At 38.7% G+C, this 22,745-nt stretch overlaps 1 protein-coding gene across 3 annotated transcripts; it reads right to left on the reverse strand.

Annotated features, from left to right (window-relative positions):
* Nucleotides 1–20: 20 nt before the first annotated feature.
* On the reverse strand, nt 21–22,628 carry LOC126852310 (uncharacterized). Of its 3 annotated transcripts, XM_050596970.1 has the most exons (14): nt 22,300–22,628; nt 16,304–16,522; nt 15,678–15,790; nt 15,161–15,360; nt 14,460–14,930; nt 13,712–14,219; nt 12,534–13,638; nt 12,082–12,420; nt 11,614–11,984; nt 11,174–11,467; nt 10,232–10,401; nt 2,830–6,487; nt 2,121–2,734; nt 21–1,836 (listed from the first exon to the last, which is right to left on the reverse strand). In XM_050596970.1, exons 3-14 carry the CDS (start codon nt 15,773–15,775, stop codon nt 1,829–1,831), a joined length of 7,836 nt encoding a protein of 2,611 aa, XP_050452927.1. In that variant the 5' UTR covers nt 15,776–15,790; nt 16,304–16,522; nt 22,300–22,628; the 3' UTR covers nt 21–1,828. The 3 variants fall into 3 exon arrangements, with proteins under 3 accessions (XP_050452927.1, XP_050452928.1, XP_050452926.1); XM_050596971.1 differs by lacking the exon at nt 16,304–16,522 and having other exon boundaries at nt 12,082–12,225; XM_050596969.1 differs by lacking the exon at nt 16,304–16,522.
* Between the last annotated feature and the right edge of the window lie 117 nt (nt 22,629–22,745).

Here is a 22,745-nt window from a genome sequence, read left to right on the forward strand (position 1 = left end):
ATATTAAAAAGAGAATATTGATATATATATTTATTTTAAAATATGTATATCGATAGAAAACACATACATAACAAGCGGAAGACCGTGGTCGATCAGGCAAAAAGATTTCTAGGCCTATACATCGTTGTCTACTTTTTCTTGTGTAATTAAACAGAAATTTTTCACAAAGATGTACAGTCATGCCTTTCTTATTCTTTCCTTCCGTATATAATTCTTATTCTTTCTCCGATTTTTCTCTCCTGCTTCGCTCTTTACATATGCGAATGTCAAACATGAAGAATAATGAGAGAGCATGGCAAGAGAAAGGGAGGGAAGAAAGAATGGAGAAATATGGAAAAAAGAATTTGGAAGTTTTTGACTGTATAAGATATAAGAGGAACTAAAGCGCCGTTTCTTTCTACTAGTCTCAAACATTGCGCCCTAAAGCGTCACGCTGCTTCGAATAAATCGTTACGCATACGTTAATCAGTTGTATTGTTTAATCAGTTATTAATTGATGACGCTGTGAATACATTTCTTTACTGTATTCGATTTAATTGAAAATCTATTCTTCATGTAGCACTATGCACATAATTATGGTAAAAAAATATGAATGTCAAGTATATTTAAAAAAAAAGAAAATGGCTATATGCACACAATTTAAATTCGTAAAGCAGTGGACACTTTGGAACACGAGTTCTGAAATGAATGATGACAATCGCCAGATTTCTTCGTTGTATCTCTACTGTCCGCGATAATTATAATATATAGCTGCCGATCTTTATATTTATATTTCTATAAATATTGGAGCCAAAGTATACTCTTGTAAAATCCGCATTAAAATTACAAAAATAATGCAATTATTTTCCGCTATGGAAGAAATTTGAATATATTCTAAAGTAAATTTGATAAAAAATAGCCAAAATATTTTGTTTTACATTTCTTCCTTTCTGATCCAAAGAACGACTGAAGAAAAATGAATTCAAATTTCTGAATATTTATATGTTAAAAGAAATTTACGTCATATTTGGATCGCAATCTTTGAGTCAGAAAGGAGTACGCGATGTATATCTAAAAAAAAAAGTTTTAAAATTTCAAACGTACACACTGATTTTTCTCCGGTTATAAGAAAGCTAATCATGCGAGGTACTATTTTGATAATCCTTTGACGACATGATTTAACAATTGCTTATACATATCTTCTTACAATAAAAAAAAAAAACAGAAAATCTAAAGCTTTTATGTTTTATGAGTGTACTCTCTATTATAACTATGTAATTATCTATGTAAAAATTTTTATTCGGACATTTCGACAAATCGAATCAATCAAATTCGAAACTTTATAACGTGAAAAATATAAGTTTCTCAAAACTTGAAAATATATATCATTTATTATTTAATAAAGTTTGATTAAGTTTCTCCCTTCACAATATAATATATAAAATAGTTTCTGAAAATTATCAATTTTTTGCAGCTCAAAATTTCCGAGCTTGCTAGAGAAATGACTCGCTAACTCAGTCGAAAATCTTGCTTATAACCAAACATCAATTATACTTATGATGTATTCATTTAATATTTCTTGGTTCCATCTTTACTTGTCGTCGCGACTATTTCATCATCGTGACAAAGAAGCGCGAGACACTTTGACGCGCAATGAGATTCACTCTCTGATATATTATAAATCTATATTATATAAAATCGTTGTATAATAGTAAGACGCCGCATTTTCTCCTGTTTGGTATATTATTCTTATAAAATTATTTTCTCTATCTGAAATAAAAATCAGTTCTGTTCCATAACAGATGTATCTGCAGCTATCGAGGATCTCTCGTTTCGCTGAAGTGTTGCATTATGTTTCTGAAAAAGGCAAATTTTTTATGCAGTCGCAATTATATCCTATAAATTAAAATGTGTGAATTTAAGAGAGAATTGAAAACAGATTATGTATTAAAAATTATAAATTTATAATCTTCGAGATTAGAGGTGGCCGTTAAAGTTGATGAACATTTAGAATAAAATAAAATTTCTTCAACATGTAATTCAATGATATTTGAAAAATTGATTTTTATGTATCTTTTTTACTTTACTGACCTTTCAACAAGAACAATTTAACGCATTTGTTCAATGTACTTTCTGCTCACCAAATAGTTTGCTGTTCCCTTCGGCGAGCTCCACATCCATTCTATCAGTATAAGACCTTTGCCTATCGGCACCGAATTGCGATAGATCCGCGATATTGCCATTGTTGTGATATCCGTTCTCGCATCTGCCTAAATAGCCGTCCAGCAACGGCGATCGGCAAGTGTCGCGCGGTGATAGATAGTCAGAATTACTCGGCGACAAGATCTCCTCGTAGTACTCTACACTTTTCGGCTTCAGACCACCGACGGTGGAGCCGTACTTTCTCGGCAGAGTGGTCGATGCGCTTTTACCACAATAAAAATCCGCCGTTGTACCGCCATCGTTCAGGGACGATCTCGACATGGTGGTATTCTTGTATCCTGAGACCGCGAGATCATTATCAGCGATGACATCCGTACTATGATATTTGACGCGTGACGCGGACAGATCCAAGGTCGGAGACTTCACGTATCTCTTCGAGGAATCATAAGAGGAAGACGGCAAATAATCATAGAGCGATTTCGCCTCCGGACTTTGATGGCCATGCGACGACGCGTCGCTATATCTTTCTCGATCGATCGGCGATTTTCTGCAGGATATCTCATCACTATACAAACCGTATCTATTGTCCGACCTATGAAATATAAATGTTAAATATCAATTTTTTTATGTAAAGAGCTATTAATAAATAAATTATTATATAGAGCCAAATTTTTGCAGCATATTTACTTCGTCCTGGAAATGCCATAGTTGTATAATCTACTGCGCTCCCTTTCCCTAGAGCTATTGAGGCTGAATCTCCTAGGCAGAGTCGCGCTGGTTACTCCCGGCGGCGGCGCCGTCAGAGACGGCCTCTTCCGATCATTAAACCTCGAGTAGAAACTGCGCCTTCGTATTCGGTCTATCACTGACTCTGAACTATCGCCGCGCATAAATAAGGAATATGACGTCGGCGACGTCGGTGAGTACAGCAGCGGCGAATGCAAATCGCCGCGATTGTGATTCAAGTCAGCCGAGCAGATTGACCAGGAATCGAAGCTCTCCGGTTCTTCGGGCGAGAACATTTCGCTGGTCAGACATTCTTCTAATGGCGACTCTTTAGCCATCTTCGCGTGGTCCGCGTCGTCGATTTTTTTAGGCAGATCTATCGCACTTTCATTCGGCTTCTCGCTCACCGAGTCAAACGCCAAACAATCATCGACAATTTGTGAACAATCGTTTCGCGACTCCACGTGATTCTCCATAATCCTGACGCACTCGGTGACTTCTCGCTTCAGTTCAGCGACATCCTTAGCACGCAGGGGCTTATCGATAATGATTTTGTTACCTGTGATATTGGCATGATGCGTCATCTTCGACAGACACTCTATCAGTTTATCGTCACTCTCCGCCACAGAAACATCCGACTTGGGTGATCCAACAACAGGATTCGCTTTAGGCGATCCGGACTTAGGCGAGTCCCTCTTTGGAGTCGCGTGTCTGAATGTGTGCTGCGGTATCTTGGATAAATCAAGTTTCAGACCTGCTCTGCTCGGTCGATGTTGTTCCGGCAATTGTTTAATCTGATTGATATTAGAATTCGAAGCATTCTGAAGCACGGGACTTGTCGGATTGGTGGATGACAAGTCACACTTGTTCGATCTAGTTTGATTTTCCGAAATATCGACTTTAGACGGCATATCTGTACTTTGCGTAAGATGTTCGCTAGCATTGTCAGACTTCGTAAATGACATTTTCTGAATGTCCGATTCCGTCTGTTTCAAACAGGATGATTTCGCGATGGTTTGATCATCGAGATTATTCCTCTTAATCAAATCTTGTGTCATAACATTCGGCGCTTCAGGACTGCTCTCCTTCTTCATTACGAGTTTCTTTTTCGCCAATGGCTTTGACGATTTCCCTTTCTCATCAGACTTGCTCTCCGAACTATCGGATGATTTCTTCACGACTTTCTTCACGACACGCACTATTCTCTTCTTCTTAGTGCCGTTGATCTCATCTTTTTCCACGCTGTCCTTTGATTTCACCAGCTTCTTGGTCTTCTTTTCGATGTCCTCGCCTTTGTCGATTTTTGCGATAGATCCGTTCTTGCTCAGAGAACTAATATTCTTTTTGGTTTTCATCAGTTTCTTGTCTTCGCCACTAATAATGGACTCTGTGTGTTTATTATCTATTATTCTCTGAGAGTCTGATTCGTCCAATAATTTTTTCGGCGACTCCGCTTTCTGTAATTTTGTTTTATCCGCGGAGGAGTCCAATTGTACGATTTTTTCTGATCCTCTTTTAAGCTCCCTCGACTGCTTTTCCATTAGAGGTCTCTTCTCTTTAACGATCATCTCTTTTTCTCTCGGCTTCTCCTTGGGCGGCGATCTCTTGAACTCACTCGTCACTTTCTCTGGCGATTTCTTATTCTCCGGCATCTTCTTCCCCGATTTGTTGTCGGCCTTGACGAACTTGGTCGGTATTCTGCTCATCGCGCTATCTTCTTCCGACTCGGTCGACTTGGCGCACTTGGGCGGGCTTCTCTTCAATCTGCTCATGATCGCGTTCTGTGATCGGCCGCTGCCATTCTGCTTCGTATCCGCGTTCGTCTTGAACAGCCCCAACATTGACGTCATCCGTCCCTTGGCCGATGGCACGCTTTTCACTTCGGCATTTTTGTCTAACGATAGATTCTCCACACTCAGCGTTCTCTTCGCGCCTGTCAATTCAGCAGAGGGACACGTAACAGGCGGCGCCGAGCCTTCGCGTTCCTTTCGATCATTGCTGTTCAACATCGGCTTCGCGCTCGCCATTGTCTCGTCACTCACGCGCAATCTCTCCAATTTTTTCTCCAATGAATGCAGGAAGCCGCTCTTCGCGCCGGAAGCGCGTTCCACCTTCGCTTTCTCCTTGTCCTCGTTCTTGGATTTGACCTCCAAAGAAGAGAAAGAAGCGGAAGAGGCGACAACGCTGTCCAGTTTATCTCTTTGTAACGTGTTCATCTCGTTTTTCTGCTCCTTGCAAATTCTCTCATCCTTCGCGCTCTCGCTCTTCGGACTCTCGATCTCCTTATTCTCGCTTTTTCGTCTCATGAATCGTGATTTTCGGCGCTCGTTTTCTGCCGCTTTTTGCGCCTCCTTCTCCTTCACATATTGACTTTCCTCTCGCGGCGTGTCGAAAAAATCCGGTCGCAGAAAGCGCGAGATCCGATGCTGTTTAGGCTTCTGATCTTGTTTGTTGTTGTTCTTCGGCTCAATCTCCTTGCTGCTACTTCTGAAGAATTTGCTTAATATTGATCTTTCTTGATTTACATTTCCGGCCAGCGCGTCCTGCGAGCCGGTGAATGACTTCCTGCAGTCCGCGTTCATGCTAGGCTCTCTAGTCAATGAGCCCGAACGTAATCTGAGACTCGGGATGCAGCTACGTCTCTTGGATATGATGGAGTTAGTCGACGAAGAGTCCGGAGACGAGGCGGTGATCAATGCCTCCTTGTCGCACTTGTCCGTGTCCTTGTAATTACAGCTAAGATTCGGATTGAATCGCTGCGGTGTTAGGTTCTTCAATTTCGACTCCTTAATCAGATTCTCCGCCGCCAGCAAACGACTCTCAAAGCTCATGAACGAGTGATCGGATTTACCGATCGACTTGTTCGTGTAATCACCTAGATTCGATGACGACTCTGTGGGTGAGGTCTCGCAGGATCTGGCTGACACGCCGCTTGAAGTAGTGGTAGTGTCGATCAGATTGGCATTTGAGTTGCATACGGATATCGATGTACCTTCCGATATAGAGCCGTTCTCCATGGCGTTATCAGTGTCCTCTTTGCAGCCAGACGCAAGATCGTCGCCGGGTTCCTCCTGGATCTTTTCCGTTGTCCTGTAATTGTAAAAATTATCTCGTCTCACGTTACCAACGACGCTCGATCTAGCCGACTCTTTGTACTTCCGTCCAAGCGTCATCACATGTTTCGGTAGCGGCGTCAACAGTCTGCCATCATCATCGTCGTCGTCGTCGTCGAACAAACTGATACTTCTCCGCGGTGAATGTCGTTCTGTGGATCTGGATGGCTCCAATAAACTGTTACTTCTCCTGATAGCGCTCCTATCGAGCGATCTGCATCTGTATTCGGTCTGATCGGACGTCGCCGAGTGCCGTAATCTCGCAATCTCGCCAATCAGATTCCTCGTTGGCGTCTCTCTCGTCGGTGATCGACAATATCTGCTGCCGTCGCGCGGTACGGACGGCGAGCGCGGTATCGAGAGCCGAGTCTGCTCGATAAATTGCCTGCTCAATCTGCGCGCCAAGCTGGGAGTGAAATTGTGCTCCAGCGACTCTCGTGAGTCTTTCCTGACTTGAGCCGTCGTCTCCACTTCTACGTCTCGCTCACGAACTTCCTCTACTCTATCTGAAAGCAATCGGAACAGAGGGTCTATGCACATTCCGCATGCATGTATGTGTATGTGTGTGTGTATGTATGCGTGTCTGTATTGTGTAGCAATTAGATATTGTTATGTGGTGTAGGATAGTTGCGTAAGAATACTCTTACAATGTCAATATATTTACATTCCTTTATTTCTCTCTACATACATAAATCTTTTTTATAAAATCTCTCTCTGTCGAAAAATGTAATAAATAAAATGAAACATAATATTTCTTTCCTTCTTTCGTTCAAATTTTATCAAGCATCTTCTCAAAAACGGTTCTACATATCGCTTATATGTAGAACAACTGCACTCGCCTTCGTCGATGAATATTTTCAAGTCATGGAAGCTCTCTAAAACGTGATTCTATAACGCTCTCAGTGTGATTGATGACTTAGAATAGTGGAAGATTTCGAACTAATCTTATACAAGGAAATCACATATAAATAATGGCTTTTTGAAAATATGCATCAACGATACTATAACAGTAGCATATACACATACACTGCCTTTTCTTACATGTAGATATTAATACAGAAAATTATAAAGTGTATACTCATTTAACAGTGATCATGCAAATAAGACGCTTTCATAGATGTCAAGTAACATAATAACGATATGTAAAATAAAACAATATATAATATATATAATGTATATTATAGTATATATATAACATATACTATAATATGCATTATATATATTATATGCATATACACACATATAAATAAAATATACTCCTAAATCACAATATGTTAAATGAGTAGACTTAGAACAAGAAGTAGTACCACAAAGAAGGGGATAGGGGGATACATAATATTAAATACAATATATATAAATATATATATGTACGTATATATATATATGCATTATATCAAAGCATGCGGAGACAATGTGAAGTAATAAAAACGCTGTTATTTAAACTCTTAAAAACACAACAAATATCAGCCATTTCAGACAAGAAGGTTAGCTTCCGCTTGCACAAAAAAAAAAGTATACAATCACTTTGATTTTTTTTCTCTTTCTTCTTCATCAAATATCTTTCGCTAACAATGTAACACATAGAAAATTCTATCTCTCTCGTATAACAAAGTATTCTCAAATTCTTAAAACATGGCAACAAGTAACTTATTTATCAACGATTTTCGCGAGCCAGGTTTCGATATGATTTATTCCACAATGTGTTGCGCAAAATAATCGTATCACATCTACACATTTGTCATCATTCGCTAAAACATCAGAACTTTCGCGAGTTACGCAATCGTGTCATTGCTTAAAAACTATTGACACATTTCATCGATTCAATACGCATCGTCATGCATGTATGCTTTCCTATTTATTTTTATACATCGCTTTACGCAAATAAACACATATACATGTATTCGGAATAAATCATACCAAAGATAACCCGGAAGATCCACAGGATCTCTCGCGAACAGGATGTCTGGTCTCGTCCAAGACGCACGCGTGAAGAGTGTTAAATGTGTATATCGTAATCGTCGTATAATGCAAGAATGTCCACACAATTTGTCTTCTCATCGTGACGGAGAAATTGTACCGTATTTTGTCGGCCACAAATCGCTGCGATCATTCTATTGCGGTAACATCAGACAGATTGACGATGTTCGAGAAAGACCTCGACAAGGATGTGCGTTTACCGAACAGTTCTTTTTTTTTTTTTTCTTTCTCGATATCATGAAATTGCCTGTGACTTTATCAGCGTCACATAAAACACTTTGAGAGAATTAGGGAAATATAGACATTAGTACCTAACTTGGTTTGTATCTACTGGGGATTACCGTCTGCCCGCCTACGTAGAGTCACTCGCACGGTCGCTGCAACAACCGTCAATAAAACCGTCAATCAACGTATGACAAAACGACGCCACTATATAAATTTTTTTCTAGATTATATCTCCGATAATAATTGTTTGCTAACTTGTTGACCGAATGCGACGATCTTTTGATTAACATATATCCGCGTATAAACAGGGCCTTCTTTCTTATATCTTTTTTTCTATTAATCTAATCTCTACATATAATTTACAAAAAAAAATTATACTCTCTTTAAAATAGAGGATGTGATCATTTTTTTAAAATTATATATCTTTTGTATAAATTGTACATGTTATATCAAAAATAAATAGAGAATATTTGTAATGTTAAATAAGAAGAATCGATATTTCGAAGTCCCTGTCGTTTAAATTAATTAAATTGATCAAGCCAAACAATCGTAAAATTCAATTATTGTTATATTATAATTTTTTTTCGGAAACGCTAACAAACAATTATTTTATTTAATTACTGATTGAAGAGTCGACGATAGACGTAAATTAATGCATAAACTTGAATTAAATATGGATTTCAGTCTTTGGATAGTGAAATTGAGATTCTTGTTTGTATATTGTATATGGATATGTATGCAGAACATGCTCCAAAAATATTTAGTGCATACACTAGGTAAATAAAAAAAGGAACTGCTACTACATTGTTATGAGATAATGGAAATCAACAGCAGCAGTGCATCGCAACAACTATGGCGTATTACGAGGTTCTATGTCAGGCAAAGTGAGCTTGCTTTTATTTGCTATGTCTCTTTAATTTACTAGGGGACAAAGTGTTTCTACCTTTTAATCTTTTTTTATTAATTTATTTTTATTTTTCAAACAAATATATATATGTGATTTAAATTAAACATAATAATATGTATTAATTTTGCAAAATAGCGCGCATTAGACAAACCTTGTAGCTTTTATACTTGAAAAAATAAAAAAAAGTTATAAAAAACAAGAAAGTTTATTTATAAATAAATGTAATTAGAGAGATGGCTATCCTGAATGAATATATGACATATACAATCTTTCGAGAATGCATGAAATCTAAAAATAATCGTAAAAAATTTTTTTTTATTCCTCAGTAATTTTTAAAAATATATACAAATTATTAAATAATTTTTCTTTATCCATCTTTTTGCGCGTGTGTTGAAAGAGAATATAAATGGCAATAATTAAATATTATTTTTAAAAATCGATATTATCTTTTATATATTATTTCGCTTACTTATATATATAATACAAATTAAATATTCGAATTTATAAAATCATTAATAAAAAAAGATACATCACGCATATATACCCATCTCTGCCAAACATAAACCGTAATTAATCTACCGTGTGTTAGTACCAAAAATTGCAAAACATCGTCAGGCAAGAAATCAAAAAATTAACTTATCGAAAGGAAAGTAATCAAAAAAAGAAAAAAAGAGAGAAACAATAGATAAAAGTAAACAGAAAGATGTGCTCTGTCTATCAACGACTCGACAACAGCTAGGTACTAGGAGATGCATACTGAATACCATCCAGCATTTTTTCACAAGGCTAATAAATTTAACTAGTGACAAAGTAGCATTGATGACTGCAACGATTCGACAGAAGCTTTCTCATCGTACGTGTGTATTCGGATCAGATCTAATTAGATATATTGGAAAATAAAAGATTAGAAATAAAAAAAAAGATTGTGAAAAAATTCAGCTTCTGCGAAACGCACGAATCAACATTCTACAACATTGAATATTTGTATGTACAATTCGTAGTGAACCTTGATTGACAACGACAGCATTTAAATCATTTGGGAAAAAATTTCAAATTATTAAAGTGACTTTACTATGATTTGCTTTCGCGCGTATCAAGGTGCCACGTAAAATTGTAAAATGATTGTACTACACTCTCTTACCTCTTGGCAATGTATTGCTTCCGATTTCGAAGACGCTATCCCTAGAAGGTGTACTGCGCGGCCCGGGGCTGTTCGGAGTTCCGGGATTGGAAGTGCTGGCGGAATCTCTCCTCGCGAAGACATCTGCGTCGCGACTCAGAGAATGTTTAAACTGCGATTCCGAAAGTCGCCTATTCGCATGAAAGAAAAACAAAACGACATAATATCACTTCTATGTAAGCATATAAATATAAATATAAAAATAAATTAATTTTTTATGCCGATCAAAACGCGAGTGTTTGAAAAATAAAAACAAAAAAGTAAAAAATATTCACATCCAAGACATTTACGATATAAGAGTGTGCAAAATAAATTCGGAGTCTATGAAGGCGAAATCAGTACTGGCAGTAAAATGCAGATGTTGGCAAGAAGCAAGGGGTGTCAGCCGTATGCAGTTTGATCGCAAGTATTTCGGGCTTGTTTATTTTTTGCAACGTGTATACTATTCTCAGGTGTCTCCGTGGCGCATGGTGTTAAGCCGTGATGGGCAAAATTAGGTTGACTGGCACAAACATGTACACGTATAAATATGCGATCTAGTTTATTTAACCTGCTCTCTGTGTCCAATTGCGATCTCTGTGTTTCTTTTTTTTGCGATCCCTACTACTTGTATCTCGGCTAACGGGCGCGTGTTACACTACGTTTTATTACAAATCTCTTTCTGAACAATTGGACTCACGTAGTCATAGTCCGTGTTTCGACATAGCTCTCGTAGCTTGCACAGACAAGCATAAAAATCATCAACATCGTCGTTAAAGTTAAAAATTCTTAAATAATTGATCAATCGTTAATAAAAATCTTATCGAGAGCTCAATGTTAAGATACGTAGGATTAAGCTGAAAATGATCAGAATATTCGCACGCGCAATGTAATTATAAGAACAGCGAGATCGCATATATTTACCTAGATAACGGCTTGTTAAGACCCCAAAACGCTTGCGACGTTGGTTGAGAGCCGAGTCGGCTGAACAGTCTGCTACTCGGGAAACCACCAGATCGATTGTCGTCAACATTGAGTCGTTGCGTCAGACTTCGCACTCTAGACAATAAAGTCGAAAATAGATTTTCAGCCGTCAATAACTCGAAACCATCATCGTCGTCGTCCTCGCCGGATGACAAGCTGTCGGCGTGCTCGGTCGACTGCCTAGACGGTCGTGAACTCCTCAATCGATGCATGTGTCTTTGCAACAGATCCTCGCTGTCAAAAAGACAAGATTAAAATGCACTCGAATTCAAATTTATAGAGCAACTTCGAGTTAATACTGATGAGTATATAATTACACGTTTATACATACATAAATTTAATAGACTGTTTATCAGATTATTTGATAAACTATCCGTTACCCGTGCAATGAAGAAAATGGAGACTCGTCCTCGCTAGCATCCGACAAGAGAGAACTCATTCTTCTCGGTCTACCAAATCGGGATCTCGGCGGATTAGTGCTCGTCGGTGTACCGGTCTTGCTCTCCGGTTCCAAACTACCCGATCTAGGAGTGACATAACCGCCACCCTCCACTGCAATAGGAATTATATACTCCCTAGGGCTCTTCCTGATGGGTTCCGGACCCACTGTTGAACCAAGAGCGCTATCCGTGTCCGAATCGGCGGTCGATTGGCGCGACAGAGAGCCTGATCGCTGAGACATAGATTTTTGGGATATCGGTGGTGGTTTAGGCGGCGGTGTAGTCGAGTGCTGCTCAGATCCCATCTCCACCTATATGTTTTGAAAAAGCAAAAGTTAATTCCAGTATATAAACTAAAATATATATATATATATATATATATATATATATATGCTTCAAGAATCAAACCTGAATTGGTATAATTCTTTCTCTTGGCGGTGCAGCTTGATGTTCACCTTCCGGTTCTAAGCTTGCGCTTCTATTTGCCCGAGGCAACCCCACCGCAGCGACCGGAAATGCCACCTCCGATCTTTGCGTTCGCAGTTTCTGTGGCTGAAAAGCATCAATCTTAGCTTCTATCTCGGATTTAAACGCTACAGTTTCCGGCGGCTTAACCCCGGATAATGTAATTTCGGCTTTGCTAGTTTTTCGCCTAGGCAATGTTGCGCTCTTTAATGTTATCTCCATTTTACTCGACATCTTAGGTTCCTCCAATTGCGAATTTTTAGCAGTTGACGTGCTAGTTATCTATCAAAAAAAAAAAGTAAAAATAAAAATAAACAAAAAATTAAATGCGGACCGATGCATAATAGAAAATCGAATATAGAATGCGCTAACGATAGTGTTAATATTGCACTTACGGTTGATTCCGGTGTCGCCGATTTGCCATCGAATTTTGTCTCAATTGGAGTGGAGACGGAGACAGTGGCCGATCGCATGTCATTCGGTGCTACTTGTGTCTTCAATCCGAGCAGTTTCTTAGAGTCAGAGCTTTGAGGTGATATTGGCGGCGAGCCGTTCAACTTTCTTTGCATCGGAGGTTTACCGATCGCTCCGCTAATGATATCGATGGCGCGTTTCTTTGCTTCATCTTGCTTATTCAATCTATCATCGGTGATCGCGGTCTCCTGACTTCCTATCGTCTGTTTTTGTTCCATCTCCTTCTCGCTCTTCTTGTCGGTTGGCACATCAATAATAACTTTAGACGCGGTGACCTTTGTGGGAGATGGCGTGGTTATGGAAGAGAGGCTAGCCTTCCGTTCAAAGGCTCGCTTTGCGCCTCCTACGTTAACACCAGGAATAAATATCTTCTTAGGTTTCTCGTTTTCTGCAGTAGAGGCTAGCTGATTAAATTTCTCGGCGGTCTCGAATATTTTTGAGCGCCGTCTCTCGACGGGTTTAATAGGTGCACTTATCACTTCATTCGATAATTCGGAGTCCAAAGAGAGTGCCTTCTCTTTGAGTTTCTTGAAATCGTTCTCCGTTGGTTCGAATTGCAGCATATCTTGCGACAAATACGCTTCATTTTTTATATTTGTATCATTTTCGTTTGGCACTTTTGATTCCAGGGCACTTGATTTCTTGTCAAGCGGCATCTCATTCGTTTTATTCTCACTTTCCGAAGCAATATCTACATCTTCGTATAAACTTTTGCTAGGAGACTTAGTATGCTTTTGTGGAGTCTTATCTTCCTCATTTGCCTTTTGATTAATCTCATATATTTGCTGAATGTTCTCAGCGGACATTAGTTCGCGTGACTGTTCGCATTCACTCATCAATGGTGTCTTACTCCTTTCCTTACTTGGCGATCTCTCTTTTGATTCTTCGATCAACTCTAAACAAGCCGCTGCACCTTCCGCTCTATCAAAATCAACAGTCTTACTTGTAGGAACAGTTATAATAGCTGCAGGCTCCATCTCCATCGCTTCCTCTGATATAGAATTTGGAATTGGAGCTGAATGATGCCTAAAAAACCATATTTATCGACGTTATATTCTTTCAATTAAATCTTAATCATAAAGTAATTCCAAATATTCACCTCGACACAGATCTATACACTCTGGATTCTCTCTCATCTGGCTTCTCTTTTCTTCTGGACCTTTCTTTTCTCTTCACCCCCGCCGCGCTCGTCTCGTCCATCGACGGTGTTGTCTCCAGCTTTCTCTTAGCATCCCCGGCCGCGGAAGACCTTGGCTCCTCCTCGAACAATTCCCTTATTCTTCTATCGGAATTATTTTGATCAAGTTCCATTAGGCTACCGACCGAATGGCATCTGGTAGGTACTAGCGTTTCGGAAGACATATTATTCGCGACATCTCCGCCAGCCTGCTGATCGCCCACCAGCAGTTTCTCGGCGCTAGCGGATTGTGGCACCAATGAGAGCAACAGATCCAAACGTACAGGAGTTTGAGCCGCTAGATCCTCGGCGATATCGAGACAATTTTGTTCGTAGCCTTCGTTCACCCACCAATGAGTGCAGATTTTCTCGATATCGGCGCGTCTACCGGGACATACTGTGAGCATCTCTTTTATAAGTGGTGAGGCAGCTAAAGCAGAAAGAAGAAAATAAAAATGAATAAAACAATCCAAACATTACAACATATGTTATAAAAATTAAAAATTAAATTAAAAATAATTAATAGAAACTTATTTTACAAAACATACTGTCCTTTTTTAATTTTCGAATTCTAGAAATTAATGAATTTCTCGATGTATGATGATAGTTATTTTATTATGTTCTTATTTACAGTGTCTCAACACGCGTTCTATATAAGCGTTGTACTTACGAGATGGCCTCTTGGGTTCAAAGTAATCGGATTGAGAGATCTGTTTGACTAGTCGCTTGAAATTAGACCCGTCGAAGGGCATAGCACCGTAGACCAACGTATATAGCAAAACACCTAGACTCCAGCAATCCACTTCCGGCCCGTGATAAGGCGTTCCCTTCACAATTTCTGGACTCGCATATAACGGACTACCGCAGAATGTACTCAACAATCGTTGTTCGTCAAACACATTCGAGAGACCGAAATCGGCTATCTTGGCATTCCCGACTTGATCCAACAAGATGTTCTCGAGCTTCAGATCTCTGTGGCAGATTTTGTGTTTGTGGCAATAAAAGACGGCAGTGGCGATCTGCCGAAATATTCTCCGAGCTTCGAGTTCGCTTAGGACCTTACGTTCGCTCAAATAATCATACAATTCACCACCGGCTGCGTATTCCATCACTAACACCATCTTTTCTCTGTTTTCGAATACTGTAAGAATATATAACAAAATATAACATTAATTAAAAGAATATGATTAAATATAAAATTGTACAAAGAATTGAAAAGCATAAATGCTAATTTCCATCAAAATCAGTAATTCTAGCTGTAATTTAATTGATTTTCTTTTCTATTAGCTCAATTCGTCAGCTGTCATATAGCCAACAAGGAGGATTTAATTATGATCAACTATTTGATGTTATCGTATGCCAAACCTTTACCCTCGTAAATGTGAATGATGTTCGGATGTTGAACGCTCGACATGATCTGTATCTCCCTTCGTATTCTGATCAAATCAGCTTCCGTTTCTATTTTGCATTTCTTAATCGTTTTTATTGCCACCTCTTGACCAGTTTCTTTGTTTATTCCTAATTGCACCTTGCCGTAAGTGCCTTGTCCTAATTTCTTTATGATATCAAATCTGCAAGAGACATTTTGATAATAAATTTAACGATGTAAATAATCTGGCTATTAATTTGTAATCTAATCACATTGTTTCATTGAATTACATTGTTCAATTAATCGTTGTTCAATTAATCAAATTTAAGCTACTATGTGAATTTGAAAATTATTCTATAGTAATTTATTTATAATAGTTTTTATCAAAATCTATCCTTCTTAATATAACTTTTTTTAAACTGTGCAAAAACATCTTCGTATGTAAAAAAAAGTAGATTACGCGATTCTTCGTCTCTTAAATCAGATTAAATCTTAAATCGGACTAGCATTTATATCTACCTTTGTTTCAACTTCCGCTTGTGATTGTGAAGCCGCACGCTACCCGTGGTCTCCATCCCTCCCATTATATTATGTATACTTGCTTCTCCGACAACCATCTTGTCTGCGTTTATCTGCGAAAAGAAAAGCAAATGACAAATTCTAATATATTGTAAAAAGAAAAAAATTTTATCCTTATCTTATAATTGTTAAAATCGAAATAAACCTGGATATTTTTCTCAGCCAAACTTTTGTGCGGATCGTACATTCTCTATTATATATATATAACAATAATAATAATAAACTATTATGTAAGGCACTGAGAAGCGCGAACGTTTCAAATTATACAGTGACATATTAGTTCTGCATTTGACGTCTCGCTGTTGAAACTTAGAAACGACTTCGGAGTAAAATCCGTATGAATTTTTCGGCGAACGACCAGCGGCATTTTGATTCCATCCCGAGCGACGAATTTCGAGTCGCTATCGCTTTTTTATTGCGACATGACTCTATCTCTCTCCCTTTCTTCATTCTCCTTTTTTTTTTTTAGTCGCTTCCTGTCTCCCAGGCGGAACCGCCGGCGCGGACGCTCTCGTAAACGAGGATGACAACGATATAGAGACTAGCTATAGCCGTCAGAGTCTTACATTAGAAAATGAAGAAGGCGAGAGTGCGAGAAGGAAGAGAGAATGCGGTGAGTTTATTTCGGGCGTCGAAACACCAGTGTATGCCGACCCGTCGTCGGTAGGTTTCTTCTCTCTGCACTGTCTTCTGGTCCTCTCTACACGTACCGGAGACTCCTCATCGCTAATTTCCTAAATTCCTCGGGGAAATCCTTCAAGAAATCTCCACGCACTTTCAACTCTCTGTTCACAAAAGACACTCCAATTAAATATAATATATTGCAATTAATTGTAATAACCGTTTGAATTTTCAATCAATTTTATGTAGAAAATAATGATAGGAATTATATCTCATGTTATGAATTCAATAGAAAATAATGAAGTATAGAAAAAATTATCAAAAAAATCAGCGAGATACTATTATATATATATATATATATATATATATATATATATATATATATATATATATATAATATTTAATTTAGGGGGAAAAAATAGAAAATATTAAAAGTAAAATTTTCCGTAAAAAAGAGAGAGCGATCTGGGATCGCTCGTGCTCCGTTTCGCTATTTCGCTGTTGCAATTTATTAAAATGTGAGACAGTTTCGCGATGTATGATGCCAGTTTGTTCGATATACACGTTAATAAACTCAAGTGACTCTAAATAACTCAGCTCCTACCGCACGTGACTATCATGCTACGAAACTGTCGTTAATCTCATTCCGGGACGATTAATGGAACGTAATTGTTACCCGACGTCAGTACGAACGATCGCCAACGATCTTTCTCTCTCCCTCTCTCTCTCTCCGTTGTCTCCTACGGGAATTTTTCATCGCCAAAATAGCTAAGCGCCCTCGTGGCGCTATAAATTACGCCACGATTTCGTCAATGCGCGACAGTTCGTTCGCCAACGAAATAAATCACGAGCGCGAATATACGTTTCCGAAGCTCTTGAACAAACCTTGCCAGAGACGTATCCATTGACCAATTCGTATAATCTTCTCCGCAAAAATATCAAAGTGTCGATATAGTTTCCGAGTTTTATTAACGTGATTGTTATTATTATTATTACACAAGTTAAATTACAAAAGTGAATAATGAATTCGCAGACTTAGCGCGATAATAAGATATTTTTCATTCTTCGAAATGATGTGACATTCGATTCCTTTCCTTATCTTGACTTTGAGAAAAAGTTTTTATCGAAGTAAATTACACACACACTGCAATTTTCGCGGTATTGACGGACGATGCATTTTGTGCACCGAGAGGCGGCGACGAGCCGCGTCTGGATGGCGACGTCGTTGTGCGGACCAGACAAGATCCGCGTGCGAAAGAAAATAATTCTCCACTTGAGCAAACTATCCGAACTCTCTGTTCTTTCTCTCTCTTTCCCTGGGACGTCCCTGCGAGACGACGATAGCTCGTCGCCTGGCTATTAATGCATCGCAATATGGATAACGGCTGACTTAAACACGGCGCCCGTGCTTAAGTTCAGGCGCCTGAACGATGTACGTCGATTATATCCCTTTTCCCCGCCCTGTCCACGTGTGCGAGAGTGACAGCGCCTGCTCCCCTCGGGTGAATGAAACCGAAAAGGCGATGTCGCGACGCGACGTGACACGGCCCTGCCTCTTCCTTCCGCGATTCAGAAAATCTTGCCGGCTACGATTAAGATACCGAGACCTTTACTCATAATCAAAATATCACGGATATTGAGATCCCATATTTTGTTTGGGATAATTGACAATGAAAAAAATGCAATATATATTTTCTGTCATTTAGATAGAATAAATATTCATTTCGCGCGTAACGATTTCCCATCCCTGCTATTTCTTGTTTTTATATACATATCATGGTATCGCAACAGTTTTACATAGAGTCTTCACAAATCCAATGAAAGACTTAAAGCCATATAAGATCGAAGCACTTTTTTTCGGGTAACTAAGTTTACTAGCACAGTTCAAGTATATAAAATAGAGCTAGCAATATGTAAAATAGAATAATACAAAGGCATTGTTAAAAAAAAAAAAAAATTATTTTTTTGTAAAAAAAATAAGCATATTAGGAGATTCTAAAAAATGAAAATTTTAGATTTCCTAAGTTTTTCTAGAGAATAAAAATACTTTTTTTTCGTTTTAATTCTATATCAGTTCAAAGATATACGTGGATACATAAAATTTTTATGTTAAATAATTTATATCATCGCTTACATCATTGCTATTGTTATTTGACAAAGATTTTGTCTGCGAGAAAAAGAAAGAGATTCCTGCTTGAGATTCATATATTTAAAAAAAATCGTTGTAAATTCTTGCGATCGTCTCGAAATGATTATCTCGACTGCCGCCGATAAATGTATATACGTACAACTTTTCTGGGACGAGATTAATATCAATATGAATATCGCGGTTTCAAAGGATTCAAAGACCATCCCTTTATGCATTGAGAAAATGGAACGTATTCCGGCGCTATCTCTGCCTACATATTTCAGAACTTGTCGCATTCAAGTCGTTCCCAAGTATAATTTCCTCTCTCGCGTTTCGCTTGTCAAAGGTAACGAGAGAGTCGCTCCTTAAGGTGGATCTTCCGGAATCTCGTATACGTCGTTGATGCGAGCAACCAATGGACGATTTTATTTCCATTATGCGTCCTCGGAAAAATGTCGTAGAAAACCGCGTTCTTCAAGGAAACGCGGTTGTCGATTGTCTTTTTCATGCATAAATAAACACTATCTTACAAGTCGATTACTTTTGTTTCCAGATAATCACAGAAAAGATTGTAATAAGCGTTGCTTTTTGCACTTCTTCGTCCTAAATCGTGCGGAAAAAAAGGTTATCGTGCACCGATAAAGCGAAGAGGTCTTTTAATCGGAGTAAGATATGACTTAAGAGATGATACCTCATCCAAGAGCGCGAGATTGCAATAATTCGGCGAAAATTCTGCACAGAAAGATTTTCAAAATGAGAGCCACTTTACTTATTTTAATATATATATATATATATATATATATATATATATATATATATATATATATAATATAAGACACAAATTTTTTTTACCTTTTTTATCTTTCAAAGATTCCTCTATGAAGATTCATTATACATAAAGATTGATGCTCATCCGACACCAGATAATATATTCTTAGAGACTGACGACAATCGTTCGGTTGATTAACGGAATCAGAATCGGTAATATTCTTAATAAACTAGGCAACAAATATAAATGCGTCACGACCAAGAAGACGGGGGAGGCGAGGGACGGTGGTACTGAAGAAGTGAAAGCAATTATTTGCGTCTCTCCGCCGAGATTGGCAGCCTCGCTCCGCTCCCGATACAATCCCGATCGGTCGCCTGCTCGCGTTTACGGTATTTTTAGCGGGACGCGTATATCCGCGTGTAGATAGCAGCAACCTCAAAGAAGGGACTGATGTCCCTCTAATGATTTTCCCGTCTCTTTCTCGATCTTACGCACTCTCTTCGATCCATTTTCTCATGCACTTGCAAATCTCTCTCTCTCTCTCTCTCTCTCTCTCTCTCTCTTGCATAATTTTATGTCGGATTTTTTTTTTCTCATTGTTCGATTTTATTGCGATTTGAATGATAATCACAATAAAATATGTACTTTTATAGAGAAACATACTTGCGTTATCTACTATTCATTAATGACATTTAATGACATCAATATCAAATCTCTTCTTATTGATATCGTTAATGATAATTGAAAAAAAAAAAAATTATGAAATATTAAAGTTGGTTTATTTTTTTATGAAAGCAAGTTATACTGCAATTATTGTGAAATTCTGATTCACGTTATTCCTTGCAATAAGATCGCCATCGGTTTCGTTAGGGATGACTAACGCTACGGATTTACCGTTCGATTAACACGGTCAATCGTACAATGCTCCCACTCCCTCTATCTTTTTATCTCTCTCTGTCTTCGTCTTTCCGGTGAAGGTCAATCCACTGAAGCGTGACGTGTTTAAGGATGTACATAGAAAACCGTGACGTCACGGTACGCGCTTAGATCGATGCCATCGTGATTCACATCGGTATTATTAAGCGTCGTTATTCTCGGTGACGACGCGCGTTCAAAAACGGTCTGGACGGTCATCGCGGGAATCGGCGGGCGGTTTCGCGAGATACCGGGATGAGCTTTCGGATGCTGCGATGCTCGCAACGCATCGTCGCGAACTCGTTCGAATTCTGAGATGCGGATTGAAGGATCTATTCCGATGTACTGTACTTTATCGCAATTGAAAACGAAATGTGCGTACATTCGAGAGATCTCGGAATGACAAGATCCAAAAGCCGTTATGTGATAGAACAATCGTGCACATTCCGGTAGTATCGCGGAAATGTACTGTACGTGTACCGACTACGAAAGATGTATCAAACTTTCGTCGCCTCATGCTCGAGAGGAATGATTTAACTTGAAGAATCCGACTGTCAATCGGGTCAAATGAAACGTGCGTCCGTGCACACATACAGAAACATACACGTACACAAAGCATGCATTGTTGCACGAGTATGTAGGTTCCTGTCGGACGAAAATAGCGTCCCCGAAGAAATATCCTTCCGATAAACCATTTACGGGAAAGTTCAGGCGCTCTTCAACTTGCGACTATCTACATGTGTACGAGTATGTGTGAGCGCGTGTGCGTGTCGTCCTCACGACGAGCATGCTCCTCTTTTATCGTTGGGTAATCGTGCGACGCCCACGATGGTGAGAGATCGAGAACTCTTGCGAGGGTGTACGTGCGTGTCTATCGACAATATGTATTGTGCGTGCAATAAAATTCTTATCTCGTTTCTTAATTAATAATTTTACGCAACAGTGCGTGCACACATTATAATTAAAACCGATTTTTACACAACGCTCTCTCATGTCGCATTTAAAAATATTACGTTGTTATTTACTTCAAATATTAAACATTTAAAAAATGAATATAATATTGCGCAATAATTGTTGCTTTCCTAGGTGTATCTCTGCACTCGAGATAATGGCAGGGTATGTTTGTATTCTGGAGCAAGAAAGATGAAAGAAAGAAAGAGAAAATGTATAAAAGAGAAAATTGCATCTTGATTTGTAACTGTTTTGTATCGCAGATATGTAGAAGAATTTTATTAATATATTCTTCCCTCGATATTCACTGCAAATTTAACTTCTTCAACTTTCTTCTATATATTCTCCGCATCCATTTCCAATTTTTCCCATCTGTTCCATTTTCTGACTGTTTTGAATAATGATTTTAATATTTGTAATATCTCAAATATTATCTGTGTGTACCTTGGATTTATTTCAAAACTAGAAAACCAAACATCAGATTTTTCTACCTGGAAAATAACATAGAATAAAATCATTGTTTCACATGAAATCATCATAGAATCACTGTTGATTACTGGAGATATTTTTTCTACTTTTTATAAACAAGTTAATAAATTCTTAGAAAATTATAATTTATCTGAATATTATGTATTTGATTATATCGATTATATGATGTAAGCAAATAGATGGAGAGACTAATGTATTCTGAAATATTATTATTTCTAAATTTTTTTTAATCGACTGCATTTACATATAACTCCCACCCTTCCTCCCTCTCTCTTTCTCTCTCTGTTTCAATTCATATCAACATATTTTATACTTTCCTTATTTTTTAATTACTTTAAATATTTGATTCATACCTAATCTTTTCTTAACTATTGTTCAATGTCAGACTTTTCTACATTTTCTGACCGTTTTCAATTCCCCTACTCGTATATAATCTCTTAATTATCAATTTGCTTGACTTTCGCGTTATCATAATTTTTTAGGCTGTAGCAACGTCATTTCTGTCTCTCTCTCTCTCTCTCTCTCTTTCTTACTCCGCGATTGCAGTATAATGATTCGTCGCGGACGTCGCTCGCCCACGACGACGACGTAAAGCTCTGAATGGGAATCATCGAGGAAGACGCACACGCACGCACACGCTGCCGCCGGCCGCGACAGGCGGGCCGGCTAAAAATAGCGGGAATTCGTACCTTACGATGTGAACTCTGGAGCGCGGATAATCCTTTCTCTCTCTTTCTCTCGGTCCTTCCCCCGTTTCATCCGACCGTCCGTCCGTCCGTCTTCGCGATCCTCGAGGAAGTATCCCGATCCGCCAGCGAGCCGTATTTCGTCACACACGCCAGAGAAGCGAGCCCAACAATTTGTCAGCCGCCGGTCACACGGCGATGATGTCCCTCGCGCTTTCCTGAGCAGTCGCGTAACGCATGGCACGTTTCCACTTCATTTTACCAAGCACCATCCGCGAGACGACGATGACGACGACGACACGACGGCGCGCAGCTCGAACGTTGCCATCGTCTTTATTTACTAATTTTGGATGTGAACCGTCGCCGGGAATGGGCAAACGCTTATAGATCAGTGAGTCGATAACGACGCCGCATCGTCGCCCGGTGATGGTCGATGGTACTAATTCGTC

Source organism: Cataglyphis hispanica, chromosome 10 (genome assembly GCF_021464435.1).
Source record: "Cataglyphis hispanica isolate Lineage 1 chromosome 10, ULB_Chis1_1.0, whole genome shotgun sequence".
NCBI lineage: Eukaryota > Metazoa > Arthropoda > Insecta > Hymenoptera > Formicidae > Cataglyphis > Cataglyphis hispanica.

Bases quoted from the DNA above. Each gene is read 5' to 3' on its own strand.
- LOC126852310 (XM_050596969.1), bottom strand. From the start codon at position 15,775: ATGGTTGTCGGAGAAGCAAGTATACATAATATAATGGGAGGGATGGAG. The intron at 13,639-13,711 runs GTGAATATTTGG...ATGGTTTTTTAG, and splicing joins GTGTATAGATCTGTGTCGAG to GCATCATTCAGCTCCAATTC. The intron at 12,421-12,533 runs GTAAGTGCAATA...TTTTTTTGATAG, and splicing joins CGGCGACACCGGAATCAACC to ATAACTAGCACGTCAACTGC.